This window comes from Mytilus trossulus, chromosome 2 (assembly GCF_036588685.1).
Source record: "Mytilus trossulus isolate FHL-02 chromosome 2, PNRI_Mtr1.1.1.hap1, whole genome shotgun sequence".
NCBI lineage: Eukaryota > Metazoa > Mollusca > Bivalvia > Mytilida > Mytilidae > Mytilus > Mytilus trossulus.
In genome coordinates, this window is record NC_086374.1 from 99,188,311 (window position 1) to 99,209,698 (window position 21,388).

The window sequence follows — 21,388 nt, forward strand, 5'->3', positions numbered from 1 at the left end:
CAAAGTAATACCAACTCTTTTAATTTGTCTTTTAGTTTGGAATGTGGAATACTTGTGTAAAGAGTAGAAAAGTCAAATGTTTTAATACTGTTACAAGATGAAAGAGAGTTAGATTGTATGTACTCTAAAAGATCTTTGGAATTTTTAAGTATCCACATCTGATTCACGCCACCTCTAGAATAGGCAGTTTCACAATAACTTTGAAGCCCGTCTTTGATTGCTGATAAAATGGATGTTAATAATTTAGAAAGGGGTTTCGTGGAGCACTTGGAAGACCCAGCAATATACCGTTGTTTGTAAGGACACTTATGTAGTTTAGGTATCCAATACAGTGATGGAAGATCCAGTTCTTCATCTTTGGTTGAAATACCAAAGGAACAAAGAACAGACCTTTGATTATCCAGGATTTCCTCTTTGGTAAGTGTCGTGAGGGTATATGTTGGGTTTCCAAGTGAATTGTCTATACCTAATTCGTTTATCAAGCAATTAATGTAATGACTTTTACAGACAAAAGCGATGTTATTTGGGGCTTTGTCTGCGGAGACAACAACATATTTATCATGGAGGTCAGATAGGTGTTTAGCAACATTTGGATCTTTGAAGATTGACGTAGCATGGGCATTGATGGACCCATTCAGTTTCTTAATTCTGATTTGTATTAACGACCTCACTGCCTTAATCCATTCGGATAGAGTGTCTACGTCTTCCTTCTCGCGCTTAGCCCATTGCCTGGCATAATCCTCGACTGAATCCATCAGAATTTTAAAGTTGTATTTCCAATTGATGGATTTAGGCTCACGATATTTCGGACCTTTCGATAACATGTTTCGTAGAGAAGTATTATTAACAATGTTAAGGTCTCCGGTAATAACGTGGCCAGCAGGATTATATGTGAATTGGGAACTAGCACAAGTGCAATCAGGAGGTTTAGACTTGAAGTCGTCAATATCGAGATCCTGCAAAACGCGTTTGTAATTGAAAATTTTAGTTGCAATAGGTTTGGTATAGGTATAAGAAATTATTGGTGCAGACTGATCTTTGAAATAAGGAGGTATTTTCGATTGAACTAATTTATGATGAAGGATATTGCCTAGGTTGACGCCATCGAGACCTTTGTTGGCAAAAGAAAGATTTAGAAAAGATCTTTTCTCGTTTTCATCTTTTCCAATGCGAACTGGCTTGAAAAGTCTGTGACTAGCAATATCCGTAACATTGTTTTCAAGCACAAGCTTACAGTTAGAATGGTGTGTATTGATTGTTCGGACATAAAACATTATTTTGTTTAACAATATCCGTCTTTGTTATGATTTAAATCATTTCATAAATCTTGTTCAATTTTATCAACATTATTATTTTGGACCATCTTTATGTTTTTTTTTGTATAATTTCATGGAATGTTTGAAAGTACGTCAACATGTTGTTCAAACATTAAAAAACTTATTTGAATCTTTGATTATGACACAAGTCAAAAGTTAATGATATTTAGAAAAATGCCGAAAAATGGCCCTTATGTTAAATAAATTCAGGGTAAATAGGCTTAAAATGTACCTCTTTTCAAAAATAACAAATAAAGAAGAGGAGAACTACAACCAAAGATAAGAGAGAATAAATTTGCCAAACTTTTCTATGACAATTCAAGACAATCAGCATAAAGATTACTATAAAAACTCATTACAACGGCAGGTACCAATGTATTAATATGTTATTTTTAGTAATACGCAATATGTTATGTTTTACAAAATATATAATAATTGAGATCGCATTAGATGACACTAAAACAACAGTAATAAACGCGCTGTCTTGATATGTATATGATTCTATCACACGGATGGCTTCAATGGATTATATTCTGCAAGCTTACATTGAAAAAAGAACAGGATCTTCAAAGAAAGAACAGTTTAAGGATTTCCTATATTCAAAACAAATAACTAAAGAAATCAAAACAAGAAAATTCACCATTCCCAAATGATCGAAATCTTTCATGAAAAATAACATGTAAAACATATTCAAAACAAAAAAAATAAGATAATTTTCGAACAAAAAAATTTCGAACAAAAAAATAAAATTTTCGAACAAAAAATAATCAATCAACCCACATAAGATTGGCATCTCTTATGAAAATAACATGAACAAATATAGTTATATCAAATGTAATTAAACAATCTTTAAAATGTCCAAAATCATTTGATTGATGTGGTTCAAAACGATCAGTAAATAGTCGTTGGAACTTGTGTGCATATTTTGATGCATTGAAACGATGCCTACTATCTTTTGTGAGATTTTCTCCGTCAATGACGATGTAATTTTGTTGAGTCCTTATTTTCCACTGGAACTGAGGAAGTTTGTTTAAACACCACTTGTTCATACTGTTCGTACTTCTATTATAACAATGTCGTTTTGATTCACTAGGCAAACTTTGTTGGAGTACATTTTTTGTGTTACGCATAACACTTAATAAATGTAAATATCAATTCTTCATATAATCTATTCGCCATCGAACTGCAAATTCAAAATATTCAAATTAATAGACAGCAGACATAGTGATATAAAATTACCATAGGTCGAACTAGTAAACATATGTTCACCATTAGTTAATAGTGAAGGTATTTCGCTTGCTAGAAAAGGGAAGTAAAGTTTTTTGTAACCCCTCATTTGTAGAAATATTTGTATTCATAGGCTGTATGGTATGCCGGATTTTTTTTCTGCTAAGCATGGGTTTATGGAATTACATACATATCGATAGACCCTTTCTCAAGATCAACAAACGAGAAAACAAAAGCATACATCATTTCAAACTGGTTGAAATGTAACTGAGCATTGCGACAATCTCAAACATTTTCACAACAAGTAATACTAGTATTTTATAAATATGTGCTAGTAGCGCCTTCCTATGTTTAACTTTACTAGGAATACTCGAGCACAAACATTTATATATGCAAGTAATGTATAACACCTAAACACGTGGGATGCCATATGATCAAACAAAATGTATCTTTGCCCACAGAATGTAAAAAGTAAAATCACAAAAATACTGAACTCCGAGGAAAATTCAAAAAAGAAAGTCCATAATCAAACGGCAAAATCAAAAACTCAAACATATCAAATGAATAGATAACAAATGTCATATTCCTGACTTGGTACAGGTATTTCATTATGTAGAAAATGGTGGGTCAAACCTGGGTTTATAGCTAGCTAAACCTCTCACTTGTATGACAGTTGTGATAAAATTCCATTATATTGACAACGATGTGTGAACAAAACAAACAGACATAATAGGTAAGTGCAGTATATCGAAAAGTTAGGACGATACTGCAAAGTTAATGTTATTTAGGTTAAACAATTAAAACATGAAGACGCATATCTTCAGAAACTGCTCAACCTTCTTGTGCACTGTGTTCTATCAGGTTTATGATGAGGTTAAGGTAAGTAGATCTATAAATTTTTGGTTTACAGTTGCGTAATCTGTTCATCTTATTTTTGGCATGTGTTTGTCTTTGTTCATATTGTTCCGGTTGAAAAAAAAACAGTTAAGGCTTTAGACGTTGCATGGGAATTTTATCAACTCGAAATATTAATATGTATTGATATTCATTTGCATCCATGTTATGGGGAAATTCTTATAATGGCTAGTCTAAAATTTGAAATTAATTAAATTTAAAAATTTCGAATTTGGTGATATTTTACAATTATGTCTGGTCCTTGCGATAAGACAAAGCAAAAAACTGTGATTGGGGTGGGGGGACAACGATTAACGTTGCATTCCAAATGTGATCCTATGGAATATTATTTTTTTCTGGCAAAGTAGAAAGAAAGAAAAACGAGAACGATGGAACAGTAGCCTTTCCTTTGATTAAGGAAAATGGTCAATATTTGAACTGCTTTATTCGTTATATATCCTTCAAATTAAATATCAATTTGATTGATTGGTGTTTGTTTAACGCCCAGTGGCAAATATTTATCCTGACGAGTTTAAACTAAAAATTCATATAAAAGGTAGATTTCTGCAAAATGGATTGAATGACATAAAAAGTTGAACTGTCAGCTGGAAAAGGAGGAGGTTGAATAAATATTGGGACAACAATTATGACTTACAACATGCCATATATTAATTGGTGTACGTTAATGTGCTGAGAGCTGACACTCTTTTTCCACGAAGAATTAGATTTAAACCTTCCATCCAGGTGTGACTGAGTTTGTATTCATCTCACCCAGCTAAACGTTCAACCTTCTTCATCGTGGGTTATGCAACCCGATGGGAAATGCAGCGGCAAAAAAATAAATGAAAATTTCAATCAAAGGTAAAATTGAGAATGGAAAAGGGGAATGTGTCAAAGAGACAACAACCCGACCAAATAAAAAAACAACAGCAGAAGGTCACCAACAGGTCTTCAATGTAGCGAGAAATTCCCGCACCCGGAGGCGTCCTTCAGCTAGCCCCTAAACAAATATATACTAGTCCAGTGATAATGAACGCCATACTAATTTCCAAATTGTACACAAGAAACTAAAATTAAAATAATACAAGACTAACAAAGGCCAGAGGCTCCTGACTTGGGACAGGCGCAAAAATGCGGCGGTGTTAAACATGTTTGTGAGATCTCAACCCTCCCCCTTTATATCTCTAACCAATGTAGAAAAGTAAACTATACCCTCACTACGCACAACCTCCCTCCAACACCCCACCCCACCCAATCACTGAACCCGACATTGAGATCAATCATTGAAACATATTATTTTACAAATGTGTTCCTATAACAACGTTTTAAATTCCCATTTTAGGCAAAATTGTTTGTTCATTTAGAAGGAAATGATATTTTATGGTGACACTGTTTAGTCAGTATATACTTATCACTTTGAAAACAACGGTTTCTGGTGATCTATATATATATATACTAGTATAACAAGAAAGCGACAAGAAAAGAAGGGTTCAATTTGGACTGTTGTCGAAATAAACTACTAGCTTTTAGTGTAGTCAACTTTTTATTGTTGATGCACTGTTTTTCTATAAATATCCAAAAACTAAAAGTTTGTGGTACTAAGTGATTTAAATATTGTTAGTTTTTGGATATCTATATAAAATAGTTTTCTGCCCTTTTCCAAGAAATTATTTTCAACAGGTTAAGTCGATCAGTAGCTGTTTTGACCTGGGCGTCACTGATGAGTCTTATGTAGACGAAACAGCTACTGATCGACTTAACCTGTTGAAAATAATTTCTTGGAATAGAGCAGAAAACTATTATACGAACTATTGTACTGATTTCTAATATATAATAAATGTATCATATATTTTCCTCAAGGGTGATTAGTGAATACAAATATGGTCTCTACCGGCAGTAAACTCCATGGCGAAGTGGGACGTTCGTTTAGCTGTGTGGAATGTTGAAGTATGCGGCCACGTCCGATAAAAATGGAGGCGTTTAATCCGATGCTTCGTGTAGAGAGAGTGCCATTCTTTCTGCACGTAAAAAACTCTTCGGAGGGTCCCTAGGTTACCGGTTGCAAGGCAAAATTTCTTTCCATATCAATAACCGTCATTTTCCAGGGGCAGTCAAAATTTACCTGACCTTCATCACGGAAGGCCTCTATTACAGGATATACCTATTGTATCTATTGTTAATTTATTCTCGTCCTGAAAATGAATGAAATATTTGTCACTGGACGCCAAGCAACCGGCAATCAATCAAGCATAAAATCACTTAAACATTTTAACGTTAACATTATTTTAAAGATAAATACAACCACTTACTATGTTATCATAATATTAGCATTTTTATATTAAATAATTTACATATATCAGGTTTGGTATTATTAAGGCCGTTATTAAGGACGTATTTGTAATAATTTATTTTAAATTTTATGTCTCATGTTAAGTGTATATTGATCTTCGTCTTAATTGTATCATGGCAGTTAGTGATCATTAAATAATTAAAACAATTTGAAATATTCAAGGAATTGACGTCATGTAGGTAAAATTTCCAAATGCATGTATTACTATTTTGTTTAAAGTCATAAGAAACGAGTGACCGGTGAAAAATAATGTTCTTCCAATTCTTGTACCAACGCATACAAACATCATAAACTTAGTCTTCTGTACTCGAATTTATCATTTTTTTCGTGTAAATTTCGTATAATCGTCATTTTTTTTTCAATCGGTCAGTGTTGTGAAAATATGGCAGGTAATTAAAGTTCGTGTTTTGAAGCCGAAGTTTAACGATTGTCACCTGTTTGTCAACAATTGACGAAAAAATAAACAAAAAAGCATGGAAATTGAGCACGTGTTTAACATGTAAATACAGATAATAGTTTATTTTAAGGACATCCATGCGTATTGTGGTCATCAGATTTTTACGAGATGGGTCACACTGAGGTAACCTTGCATACGGAAAATATGTACGGGGAATAACTTGCTGGAAGGAAGCAATTCAAATAAAGTAAACTTCTTCTAAATATGAATAAATTAAAGAATTTTCTTCAGAAAAAAAGTATATGTACATAAGTTTTATAATGACTTTAAGTCAAATTAAATTTCATTTAAAAAAACACGTAATTTATGTTCACTATTTCACTTAGTATTATCCAAATACTCGTATGGATCATGCGTATTGTCCAAATACTCGTATGGTATGGATCATGCGAATTGTCCAAATACTCGTATGGTATGGATCATGCGTATTGTCCAAATACTCGCATGGTAAGGATCATGCGTATTGTCCAAATATTGGTATGGATCATGCGTATTGTCAAGATACCCGTATGGTATGGATCATGCGTATTGTCCAAATACTCGTATGGATCATGCGTATTGTCAAGATACCCGTATGGTATGGATTGTGCGTATTGTTCAAATACTCGTATGGTATGGAGCATGCGTATTGTTCAAATACTCGTATGGTTCGAAGCATGAAATTCATACTTAAAGAGTAGAAAGTAGAAGCATTGGTCAAAGAGCTTCATATATTGAAGGAAAAATGTGTTGTCGGGGACCATGTGTTAATATTTATATGTCTTTTGCTTTTTGTGTTGCTGGGTTTCTGCCACCTTGATATTAATCCTATATTTCCTTTCCTTTTTGTCAAATATATTCTGATTTATCTTATTTATGTCCTACACATTCATAAGATCCGAATTGGAACGAGTGTTATTACATCATAATTCGGGTAGTACCAATTTTCGTTGATTCGAGTGGAATATATGAACCACAAATTTAATTATTCGACGAAGTGTAAATTTCATAAACGATTCCCTTAAACGCCTGTGTGTGCTAAACTTGTTAAAACCACCAATTTGAATACTCATGAACAAAGTGCTAAGACTATACTTTTAAATGAAAATTGAATGACTGACATTAATGAACAGCAATTAACGCCTGTAAAATCAATTTTCAAATTGTGTATTTTTAAAAATCACACAATTGAACTATAATGGACGATTCAAATGTCTGTCAAAATAGAGATATTCAATACGTTTTAAAGTTCTAAATTTATTTTCTGGATATTTAAATGTACTGGTTAGTTTTGCTTGCCAGTCTATGACGTCTCTTTTATCAGTTTTTGACGAGTCTTTTACTGGTCTGTGACGAGTCTTTACTGGTCTGTGACGAGTCTCTTACTGGTCTGTGACGTGTCTTTTACTGGTCTGTGACGAGTCTTATCATTCTGTAACGAGTTTCTTGCTGGAGTCTTTGACGAATTTTGTTATCACTCTTTTGAATTACGTTTCTCTTACAACTCTTGATTTATATTAAAGATGACATGTACAGCTAGAACACATCCAAAGTTTTACGATTCGCGGACTTGTGGCATAATTTCCGTTTTGGGTATTCTCTGTCATTTAATTGGAATAACTGTGCCGTACTGGTATTATGAGCGTCACGTGACACCATATGGATTGGAAACTTATTATTATGGACTTTGGAAAGGATGTTCGGTTATTCCTGGACTACAAGACAAATGTTTCAATCACGATGCAGCACAAAAACGTAAGAATTAACTATGTAATTTTGCATTTCAGTTAGCCATACAAGGCCTAACACCTAATAATGATTACTCTTTGAAGGAAATGTCCATTATCATCGGATACAAATTTTCCACAAAGACCAAAAGGATATTTATATCAACAACTTCAGACTGAACTAAGGCGTATGACCTTCAACTATGAGCGATATAAAAAATATATAAAAAGCCCGCTGATAACAACATACAGGTCAGAAGAGAAAACCAACATATACTGGTGGGAATTAAAAATATGATAAACAAAAAGCTAACAAACACTGTACCTTATAAATAAAAAAACAAAAACAAGGGACTGTTGCAGTAATTTAGAGTTTGAAAATATATACTTGGCTTTAAATACAGTTAATTCGTAGTGCATTTCTTTTAGGCAATAACAATTCAAATTAGAAAATCGCACCTGCTCTATCTCAAAAATATGTTTACAGTGGAGTGTACCACTATAGGAACAAATAACATTACAATTATAGTCTACGAAAAATAAAAAAGTCAAGAAATGAATTAGGAAAGAGTATGGAAAAAAAATTGCAAGTGATACACTGTTTACACTTGGGACTATAGTAGATCAAGAAAATATAAGCAGAAATTGAATAAATAACGGGTTTCTTTTTCTTAAGATTTCTTATTTATAATTAATCTATACCAGAATATTATGATAATAAATCTGATACTTAAATCACTCATTTAAACTTAAAATGTATTTAAACTAGTAATTTGAAACAAGATACCAGTACAAATGTACGTGAAATCACATACGTGAACTTTATGATAATATTCCGTTGAATTCAACATTATAATAAGTTTAATCCATAATTTCACCTTTCAATTGTTAGTGATTTAAAATGTTATTTTAACTCTCAATATATTAGAAATCACGCTATAAACAGATTGATTTGCTTACTTTACAATTATTTTATATTTGAAATTTGTAAAATAGTTCTATAATTTCAAGAAAAAATATTCATTTGAGATACACCTGATCAAATCTGTTTTTTTCTGAAATTTCAGATTTGTTTTTCAAATTTGAATATATTGGTGTTTAATCTATATTTGTTTGAAAAGCTCACAAATGATCAGAGTAGTTCAGTTATTAAAAGAAAAAGAATGTCAACATAGAAAGTGAAACAAGGGTAAACCCTTTTTCACCAAAAAAACTCATTCTTATACAGATAAACCCGATGATTAACTTATCTTGTAACTTATAATATGAAATTAAACAGAGCTAGACAAATGTAATTTCACGAGTTCGTTATCTCTTTGTATCATTTATTTTATATCGGGTTATATGACAGTCGGAAGTTTTCGGAGGTCATCTCGATGGTTAATTAGATGGCGTCTATACTTAGATAACACAAGATGCTGATACATTTAATCGAGTCCATGCTTTGTAAATTGTTCATTTTAGACTTTTTGCGTTTTAAATGGTATTGCGAATTGGTGTCAAATCGTAGAATATCTTTTTGACAGCTAATGCCCCTTTACATAACGCCACACGTTTTCTATTTTGAACTTTTTAACATTTAGTAAATATCAGTGGGTTTTATAGCTAACCTAACGGTATCAAGAATTTGTTCGTGCATGGTCGGTGGTTGAACGGGACCAATATTTGCTTACATCTACGCCATTTGACTCTGGTATCTCATAAGCAATCATACATTATCTCCTTATTTTTCTTTCGTGTTGATTTTGATCATTCCTCTCCTTATCATATATGTAGTAGGTAAGTGTTCGGCTATGATCGGGTGCGTTCGAGTGATCTGATCGTATTTTGTCGAGTGTAGCCTATTTATTGGAAAGTAGAATACTTATGTTACATATATATGGGATGTTTTGACATATAATACACATGTATTGGTTACTAGCATTATTAGGTCATGCTAAATAACTAAAATCTTCGAAATTTTGGTTAATTTTTAGACGGTTTCCGTCTGAATTGGAAGTGGCCGCATTTGTGTGTATTCTTAATTTTTAAATGTAAATTGTATTTGATACTTCATAACATATACATAGGTTTTGAATGAACACAGATGCGACCACTTTCATTTTTGACAAAAAATATCTGAAAAGTGACAAATTATGACATATGTGATAGATTTTTTATAGTTAAGGTTGAATTTGAGAGTCGTTAATGACTAAATCAGTATAAATCTTTCACATACATTAATCGACTGACATAGACACTCATAACAAGAAAAACAGTGTTGGGGAGATAACTCTTGCACAGAAAGTGTTCGGGTAAACAGGGTCAGTTTCAAAAGCGTATAGATTGTATGATACCATATACAAAAATAGTAAGCGACATCTTTTGAAACACAAGAGTGCACACACTGAAATGTCTCGCCTTCTTTACTAATCCTTGATACTATCTTGATAGACCTAAATACAAAGCTTATTACAACTGTCACATAAACTCAACATTAACCAAGAAAAGGAAACATTGATCAATCAACCATGAAAATGAGGTCAAGGTCAGATGAACCATGCCAGGCAGACATGGACAGCTAATAATTCTTCAATACAACAAATATAGTTGACTTATTGCTTATAAATAAAGAAAAACAGACCAAAACACACAAACACTTAAAACTTAGCAATGGACAGTGAAAATGAGGTCAAAGTCAAATAAAACCAGCGTAACCAACATACAGATTATAAAATATGTCCATACACCAAATATAGTTGACCTAATGCATAAAGTATTAGAAAAATAGACCAAAACTTTGACCACTGAACTATAAAAAATGAGGTCAAGGTCAGATGACACCTGTCAGCTAGACATGTTCACCTTACAATCATTCCATACACCAATTATAGTAGACCTATTGCATATAGTATAAGAAAATCAGACCAAAACACAAAAACTTAACTATAACCAATGAACCATGAAAATTATGTCAAGGTCAGATGACACCTGTCAGCTAGACATGTACACCTTACAATCATTCCATACACCAATTATAGTAGACCTATTGCATATAGTATAAGAAAAACCGACCAAAACACAAAAACTTAACTATAACCACTGAACCATGAAAATGAGGTCAAGGTCAGATGACACCTGCCAGTTGGACATGTACACCTTACAGTCCTTCCATACACCAAATATACTAGACCTATTGCTTATAGTATCTGAGATATGGACTTGACCACCAAAACTTAACCTTGTTCACTGATCCATGAAATGAGGTCGAGGTCGAAGAATATGTCTGACAGGCATGAGGACCTTGCAAGGTACGCACATACCAAATATAGTTATCCAATTACTTATAATAAGAGAATTTAACATTACAAAAAATCTTAACTTTTTTTTCAAGTAGTCACTGAACCATGAAAATGAGGTCAGGGACATTGGACATGTGACTGACGGAAACTTCGTAACATTAGGCATCTATATACAAAGTATGAAGCATCCAGGTCTTCTACCTTCTAAAATATAAAGCTTTTAAGAAGTGAGCTAACACCGCCGCCGCCGGATCACTATCCCTATGTCGAGCTTTCTGCAACAAAAGTTGCAGGCTCGACAAAAAATACAGCGCAAGAAAAGATTGGCGAAAAAAATATAAAAATATAATCCGAACAAAACCAATAGGTCTTTCAACGGAAAGTGTGTATTGTCCTTGTAACGAAATTGATAGGACATGCATACAAAACAACTACTTTTCGATTATTGATTAATAATCTATAATTAATTTAACAATGGTTTTTTTCACTTTTTATTTCAGCATATATTCATATTGCCCAAGTCTTGTCAGTTGCTGGGCTACTTATGTATTTTTTGGGTGTATTGACAATAATCGTGAAGATTTATCTGTTAAAAGAAAGGACATGTTGTTTGCTTATTAGTGCTGGGTTTTTATCAATAGCAGGTAAAGTTATTCATAACATTAAGAAAATTGCATACAATTCATAATTGTTAGGAAATAAGAATTAAGAAGTTTTTAAATATGTGGGTTTATTTTTTGTAATTGTTATAAAATTACTATAGTTCTGCAATTGTCATCTTAGTATACTGAAAACATATACCAGGATAAAAACGGTTTTGTTCTGACAAGAGATTTTAGAAATATTTCGCCATTTGTTACAAAAACAACAGAAACAAAATGAAATAGTTTGAAAATCCTATAAGAGGAAAAGATGATACAAAATTGAACAGATGAATGGCAAATAAGTGTGTTTTTTAATTATGGTTTATGATCTTAAGAGTATTAATGCACGGTCACTATGTTTGTCACAAGTTATTGAGTATTTAACCATAACAAATCTAAAAAAAATCTTGTGTTGGTCATCCGCTGTAAAAATTAAATAATTGAAACCTTGTAGAGGACAGGATGACATAAAAAAAAAAAATTAATGAATTTTACAGCGGATGACCGTGAGAACAATCCAGTGTATTGCTATCGCCTAGATTTCCATTACGTTATATAGGTTTTGGGTTTTTAACCGATCTATTAACATGATGAATACGTTGACATCATCAAGTGCAAACTAACATTCCTTATTGCTTGTTATAAATTTATTTTTTCAATGAATCATCAAATACTTTTTATAGAAGATAAATTAATAATATTAAAATGTTTTGTTATATGTATAAACATATAAGTAAAATAAAACATTAATATCTATGCACACGCATGCGAAAAAATATCTCAAGAATCGTTAACCTCACTTTAAGGTATAGAGATGGGATTTGTTTTCGGAGACAAGTGCTTGTTGGACTATTCACAAGAACTTGCGGTTATCCGATGTTCAGTACTTCAGTACTTTGATTAAAATTGATTATTAAGCATTTGACCTTAACAAATTTAAACAAAACTGTTAAAAAAACATCGTGTCAAGGGCTATTCTCTCTATATATGATATTCTATAAGCTGTTTTGCTTCTGAATTCCTTAAACTAATATTGAAATAAAAAAGGCAAACAAACGCCAACAATTGACAAAGTAATTTGTAAATTAGGACCATAATCTGTTGCGGGGATAATCTACTTGTTTTCTTAAGTATTCAGTCAGGAACGAACACATACCCTATATATATACTGTTCCCAGTGTCAATTCAGTGGAGTAATATAATCTTCGTTAAAATAGTCTGCATGTGCATGTCCCAAGTCAAAGGCCCGTAATTCAGTGGTTGTCGTTTAATGCTGTATATCATATAAGTGCTTCGATAATTGTTTTGAACATAACTCAGCTGATAGTTTCTCTCGATTGAATTATTTTATATTTGCCATTTCGTTTTAAGGCTTACTATACGGCATGTGTTTTGCTGAATGTTGAAGGTTGTACGGTGACCTAAAGGTGTTATCTTCTGTGTCATTTGCAATGGTGTCTGGTGAAGAATTTTTCCCACAACTAAAATACCAAATCTTATTTTTATAAAATGAAATTTGTTTAAATTGTGTACAGCTTTTATAGTAACGGAAGAAAACCTGTTCGGCTTTCTTTTGCTGAATCTGTTGTTTTATGTCTCAGTGCGCAGCATCCGTGATAGTATTGTATGCACAAGCTTCCGGGTTAACTGATATTACTCAGTATTCAATGGGAGTTGGTTTACATAATTAAACTTTCATAAAATTCTTTTAAAGTTGACAAGGGTAGTGTTCTGACGGCCACCATAACATTTACAGCCCGTAACAGAGTAGTGATCGAATTCGCGTTTCTTTACCGTCAGAATAGGTTACGTTATCGACAAACTTATTTCAGAAGTGACATAATTTAATTTTCTTCATCGACAAAATATTTCATGTCCAACGTGTAAGTTTTCATTGTTTAAGTCGAAGTTTTTTTAACACAGTAAAACATTTTTTATAATACCCCAGTTTCACTAGGCAACGATCGCACTACGATCTGTGAAAAAATGCAAATTTTGACGAGCGTAGTGCGATCGTGTAGATAGCAGTGAGGTCGTAATACGGTCGTGGTAAGGTCGTGGAGATCGTGATGAGCATGGTCAACTTTGAACATGTTCAAAACAAGCGTGGTGCGGTCATGGCGAAATCAGGTCGTAGTAGAAGCGTAGTCGGAGAGCGCAGTAAGGTCGTGGTAAGATCGCATTACTTATGTATAAGGCAAAACATGGCTTAGCTCCAGAATATAAGTCCAGTCTTATTGTATCAGCTTCTGCAAATCAAAAATATAATACAAGATTTTCATCCTCTGATAATTTTATTATTCCAAAACCAAATACTAGTACACAGTTGTATAAGTCTAGTTTCTCGTACACTGGACCAAAAGTGTGGAATGCTCTTCCTAATTCAATAAAGAAATCAAATACAGTATATGAATTTAAACATAAATACAAATCTATGTACTTTTAACTTAACCATCATATTTGTACTTTAATGCTATATCATAATTGTTTATTGTACTTTAAATTGTATATAATTTTTATTTATCATTATTATTGATGAATTGTTTATTTTTAATGTAATTATTATTGTATTAAGAGAGCCTTATTGAAAATTGGTGTAATCCAAATGAGTTACTCTCTCTAAAAAAAGATATTATTATTATTATTATTATTATTATTATTATTATTATTATTATTATTATTATTATTATCGCAAAGGTCGTTGTACCCGGCATCGTAGCGAGAGCGTGATTCTATTCGGGGAGACTTCGCTACGATCTCCGGCACAGCGACGTTATCACGACCTCTCTATATACGACCATCACGTTCTCACCGCGACCCAACTACGCTCCCACTACGACCATTCCACGTTTACACCACACGCTGTTCAAGACCATAGTACGATTCTAGCACGCTCATGCCGTCCTCATCACGCTCTTCTTACGACCTGTCTACGTTCGTACTACGACTATTTTCGAGTTCTTGTCATGTTCATTGTCATTGTCACATAAATGTATAAAAGCTCTCCAGTTTTTGTTTGAAACATCAATTTCAATTGAACCATGGAAACACAAGACCATGTACATGTAGTAATGCTTCTTCAATAAATAACTCAGATAAAAAATCTTAACAACCAAGCCATGATCCATTCTACCATGATTTGCTCTTCCTCTAAGGTCAGATCTGTGTGCAATTTGGATCTTTTGTCCCTTTTTCTCCAACTGATCGGCCATGCCTGATACATCTGTGTCATTCCCATTTTCGCCCATTGAAACGTCTTCATTTGTTTTTGATGGACCAGCAACAGCACTAGGTTGTAAAGTAGTTTTGTTAGGTTGGTTCGACATCTCTACGGGATCAGGGTTAGTATCAGAGGCCCCTCTGCCTCTACCTCTACCTTTACCCCTTCCGCCACGCCCACCAGTTCTGGTGTATCTTGGTGGCATGTCTGTGTTGTTTCCGTAAAATATTCTCATAAAAGAGAAATAGAAGGAATGCAACAGTATTTATATGGAGTTCGGTGCTGACATTATTGTTGAGAGCGTAGTAAGATCGCGGTATGAGCGTGGTATGGTCGTGGGACGAGCGTGCTATAATCGCAGTAGAAGCGTGGTAAGATCGTGTTGCAATCGCATAAATCGTGGTATGGTTGTAGTGAGAACGTGAAGAGCGTAGAAAGGTCTTGATACGCGTAGTGAGGTCGCAGAATAAGCGTGGTGATAACGTGGTTTAATCGTAGCGGGATCGTTGTGGAAGCGTAATGAGGACGTAGTAGCATCGTGAAAGCAACGAAAATGTACATTTTCATGCCGCTCATACCGCGACCCAACCACGATCTGATCTTATTTGAGATCGTGGTGAGCGTAGTGCGATCGTGGTCTAGTGGGACTGGAGCTTAATCAACATCTGTCATTGGCATTTTAATTTTAACGGTAAAGTTAATGTTGCTCAATGTAGATATTATATACAGCTTGCACTGTGAACATTTATGGGATTCACCATTGTAATAGTTTTTCTTTCGTCTGATACAGAATATCCCATATCTTTTCTTTTTCATACCTATCTGTTTATTATGTCCTCGGGATTATGTCAATCATACATTGTTGCAATACCGACATGCTTGTACTTTGTCACAGAAAACTGAAATAAATTTCCTTCAAATCGAAGTAAAAAATACAAATGTACCCTTTAACATTTCAAATGTTGAAGACAACATTGCTCTATATCTTAAGTTATTGACGAATATTTGAAATTTAAACCTCCATAAGATGTGATGAACGGCATTTCATTTTATCATTGGTAATGATCCATATCTGACAGAAAAAAAATATTCATAATTCTCAGAAAGTTTACGTAAATATTGTTAGATACCACTAATCGTTCTAACGATCAAGACAGCAGAGACAAACAGGGAAAAATATGAAAATGAAAAGATATGACTTAAGTGTTAGCATGTTCAGGGAGAGGGCACTCAATTTACAAAAAAATAATTGATGTTTTAAAAAACTGTAGAGGTCTCCACAGGTTTTCAACAAGGGTAGAATTCAAAATATTGAATATGAAAGCCTCGAAATCTATGATACTTTTTCTGTGCGGTAGTTATATCTTCAAAATCCAATCTTGTACACGACATATAATATATGTTACTTTTTGTATATTCATACATGTATATTTATATATTGGGAATTTATTTTTGTTTCCAAACAGAATTATCAGGTTATGTTACTTATGTATAAAGTGCCCCCGTTCACTGCACAATTGTAAATTATCTTCCGAAAGACCAGCAAAAATAAATGGCACAAGTTCACGTAGTCATAAAAAAAGTCGTATAATTTACGTTATCGAACAAAAAAATCAGAAATACGGAATATTATATGTGAATGGTTTAGAAATCTGTTTCCCCTTCATGTTTTAAAAGTCAAAGAAAAATGTTTTCCCAGATACAAACATTTTAAGAACCAGCTTTGTGTAACCTATAGACAAATTCGACTGTATATATACAAGGAAGTTAATATGTTTACTCTGATTTGAAATGATCTTTGAGAACTTTTTTTTAGTAATTGAGAACCTATGTTGTTTATGGGTAATAGGTGAAATGTTGCATGATCCCTCAAAATGACAGCAAGCGCAGTTTTCCGGACGATTTTCATTTGTACACTGCTAAAAACTGTCGGGTCCTGGCCATGGTATACTTTGGAGATTTTTTTTTACTGATTTTTACTAAAATAAATATTCTCTGTGTGTGCCATTGCAAGAAATAGTTTTGCTTGTTATTTTGTCATATAAAACAAAATGTTCCCGTTTAAACTGTACTAGAAAAAAAGTTTGGCATGTGAAACGGACGAAGACATAATCTAACAGAAGTACAAATACCAGTCCTCCCTTTTGTGAAAACATTTCAAAGTTAGTGATTGAATTCAAATCCATCACACATACGGTACACATTGTAGTCCGAAAAAATAAAGGACTTCATTCCTATCAAACACCGTTTTAGTTATTTATCAGTATATTTCTTTTAGCTTTTGGTAAAATTGTAAAGAAATAATACTATCAAGACGTCCTTCCATAAATCTTTTTTTTTTGTTCTGACTTTAAAGAAATGACTACTTTTCGCCCAATCGAAATGGTGCATGGGCATATTTTGTTTCATATTATTAGAATTATTTTCAATATTATCGGTATTAAACTTGAATATCGACACATGAAAGTTTTTCAGCATTGTCAATCTTTTTAACGTTGAAGTACCAATAGTTCGGTCACTACCTAATTAAGTTTGTCGATAACGTAGCTAATTTTGACTGTAAAGAAACATCAATTCGATCACTTCTCTGTTACGGGCTGTATGTAATGTTAACATTTTTATACATGTCTCTCTTTCCAAAACAGCAAGTCAAACAAGCGCTATAATATATAACTACAGCGGATTCCACTGAGTGTGAAGCTAAAGGTAATATCTTTGGTTAGGTTGCTGGTTAGCTGAACCATAAAGTCATTGTAAGGTTAGGTAAACTGTCCTACTCTAAGAATAGACTATTCCGACAGAAAACCAATCGATCTGTCTGTTGGACTATGCTACTTCGAAATAAGGGTAGTATACCTGACCTAATAAAGACTTCACGGTTCAGTTAACAAGCAAGCTAACCAAAGATATTACCTTTTGCTACACACTCAAAGGAATATGCTGTAAAACAAACAAGAGTGCACACGCTGAAATGTCTCGCCTTCTTTTCTTATCATAGATATTATGTTGATAGACCAAATATTACAACTGTCACATAAACTCATCATTAACCAAGAAAACAAAACATTGATCAATGAACCATTAAAATGAGGTCAAGGTCAGATGAACCATGCCAGGCTGACATGTACAGCTAACAATTCTTCAATACAACAAATATAGTTGACTTATTGCTTATAAATTCAGAAAAACAGATCAAAACAAAAGAACTTAACACTGAGCTATAAGCCATGAAAATGAGGTCAAGGTCAAATAAAACCTGCGTAACAGACAAATAGATCATAAAATATTTCCATACACCAAATATAGTTGACTTAATGCATAAAGTATTAGAAAAATAGACCAAAACTCAAAAACTCAACTTTGACCACTGAACCATGAAAATGAGGTCAAGATCAGATGACACCTGTCAGATAGACATATACACCTTACAATCATTCCATACACCAAATATGAAGACCTATTGCATATAGTATAAGAAAAACAGACCAAAACACAAAAACTTAACTATAACCACTTAACCATGAAAATGAGGTCAAGGTCAGATGACATCTGTCTGCTAGACATGTACACCTTACAATCATTCCATACACCAAATATAGTAGACCTTCTGAATATAGTATAAGAAAAACAGACCAAAACACAAAATCTTAACTATAACCACCGAACCATGAAAATGAGGTCAAGGTCAGATGACACCTGCCAGTTGGACATGTACACCTTACAGTCCTTCCATACACCAAATATACTAGCCCTATTGCTTATAGTATCTGAGATATGGACTTGACCACCAAAACTTAACCTTGTTCACTGATCCATGAATTGAAGTCGAGGTCAAGTGAAAACTGTCTGACGGGCATGAGGACCTTGCAAGGTACGCACATACCAAATATAGTTATCCAATTACTTATAATAAGAGAAAATTTAACATTACAAAAAATCTTAACTTTTTTCAAGTAGTCACTGAACCATGAAAATGAGGTCAAGGACATTGGACATGTGACTGACGGAAAGTTCGTAACATGAGGCATCTATATACAAAGTATGAGGCATCCAGGTCTTCTACCTTCTAAAATATTAAGCTTTTAAGAAGTTAGCTAACGCCGCCGCCGCCGCCGAATTATCACTATCCCTATGTTGAGCTTTCTGCAACAAAAGTTGCAGGCTCGACAAAAAGCTTCGATATAGTTTGACCAAAGTTAATAACTGGCAATTGTGAATCAACTAATGTATCAAACTGTATAGGTATGTAGGCTAACGTTATGATGATATATAGTATGTCGACGAGAAACAATATAAAGACAAAAGTACGAAAATGAAGAACTCTATAGAACACTGTACGGCATTCAATAATCAGCAAAAAAGTTTTAAAAAAACCCACCTTTACAAATAAAAATGATATACGTAATAAGTTTCAAAATGATATGTAATTGTAAATAATTATGTATTGCTTATATTTTCTTGAATAAATTAAGTTAATGATATGTTTTGTAAATAATTATTTATTGCTTAATCATTTATATATTTTTAATACAGGTTTTCTATGTTTGTCTGGATTAATGATTTGGATTATAAGTATGCCAGGCTTTTTTATTAGTGAATATTTGGGATGGTCGTTTCTATTGGAGGTTGTGTCGGTGGTATTAGCAATAGCAGCATCAGCAGTCATCACACAGGGAAATATTTCTCAGTGCAAAACAAACATTAGAGCATCGTGTATCACATGATCGAAAAACACGCCAAAATCATGTGATCGGAACGTTTCGGGATCTTTCATCTGCATTGGCTATCCAACATTAAGCTTACTTCTAGCTAGACTGGTACCCAACACTACCTAATAGAAAATCCTGTATATTCCCGACCGAAAGCATACCGAGGGAAACACATAAATTCAAGCTATGACTAATAAATTAATTGTGGTTTGATAACTTGATATACATTATGTTTTCTTTTTTTAGTTTTTATCACAGGCGTCATGGTCCCATTCAGTAAATCATTACCCAAACACATATAGACGGACAAGGGTATCACTTTATGCCATTGATGTGGGGCAAACGTTTCAAAAATATGAAAATTAGGTCAGTCGTTAAAAAATGTACACCTTGCATCATTCCATACAACGAATAAAGTCAACTCAACTTATATCTTTGAGTATCTAATAAACTGAAAAAATAGGAACATAAATCGACCATGAAAATGACAAAACTTAATACATTACTGTCGTTCAATACACCAAATATCATTCAGGTATTGCTTTTAAAGTCCGAGAAAACGCACAAAAACTTAACATTGTCCAATGAACCATGCAAATGAGGTCACGGTCAGATAAAACCTGCAAAACAGGTATTAACCCCTAACAATCATTCCCTACAATAAATAAAGTGGACCTATTTCTTTAAGAATATAAGAGAAATACCAGAATACAAAAACTTACCAGTCCATTAAACCATGAAATTAAGGTCAATGATAGATGCAACGGACATGTACATGTACACTTAACAATCATTCATGTTATCTTGATCTTTAGTTTAATTATCTGTTTCAGTTTTCAATTTTCACTGACCTAGTTCACATGTGTGTAGGGGCCATCAGAAGTCCGCCTCTCAGAGCAGAACTTTCTCACTTGTGGAAGACAATAGGTTAGTCTTTGGCGGTTTTATGCTCTCAAGTCTCCAACATATTCCCCATTTTCATTCTCAATTCTACCAAATAAAGTCCATATGCTTTATTATCCAAAATATGTACTTGACCTTGCAACTTTAACCTTGATCAGTTCCTGGAGTGAGATTGAGGGCAAAAGAACCCTTCTTACAGCCATGTTCTGGTGTAGATTTTGCAAGACTCCATATCACCAAATATTAATATCATCAACTGTTAACACAAAGATATGAGTCACTTATTTGTTATATAACGTAAAAGTTGAAATTAAATTAACAGTTCTTTGTGCAAATATTTTAAAGACTGAAGGAGCGGAGCTAAACAACCTTCATGGAAATCAGTTGTGCCAATGCCAATCTTACTGCAAACCAAATTCCATCAAATTTTTATAAGTTGATTCTTTCAACAAACACAAGCACAAACTATCTTGTAAACTATGTAAAAGTTTCCAAGTCTATTAACCATAATGAGTTCACAAGGTTATATAATCTGCATGCAAATCCCGAAACATTTACATACCAAATATCAAGGACTAAAAATTAGTGGTTCATTTTAATGTGACCACATCACACACTAATACATGTAAACTTATTACAATCCTGTAAGTCAATAGACAGTCGAGTTGCAAGTACCAAATA

At 33.3% G+C, this 21,388-nt stretch overlaps 1 protein-coding gene across 1 annotated transcript; it reads left to right on the forward strand.

The window, feature by feature from the left end:
- Window positions 1–7,589: 7,589 nt before the first annotated feature.
- On the forward strand, window positions 7,590–19,982 carry LOC134705585 (uncharacterized). The gene is made up of 3 exons (XM_063564307.1): window positions 7,590–7,978; window positions 11,732–11,875; window positions 19,629–19,982. The coding sequence occupies exons 1-3, from the start codon at window positions 7,747–7,749 to the stop codon at window positions 19,817–19,819; spliced, it is 567 nt and encodes a 188-aa protein (XP_063420377.1). The 5' UTR covers window positions 7,590–7,746; the 3' UTR covers window positions 19,820–19,982.
- Window positions 19,983–21,388: the final 1,406 nt, after the last annotated feature.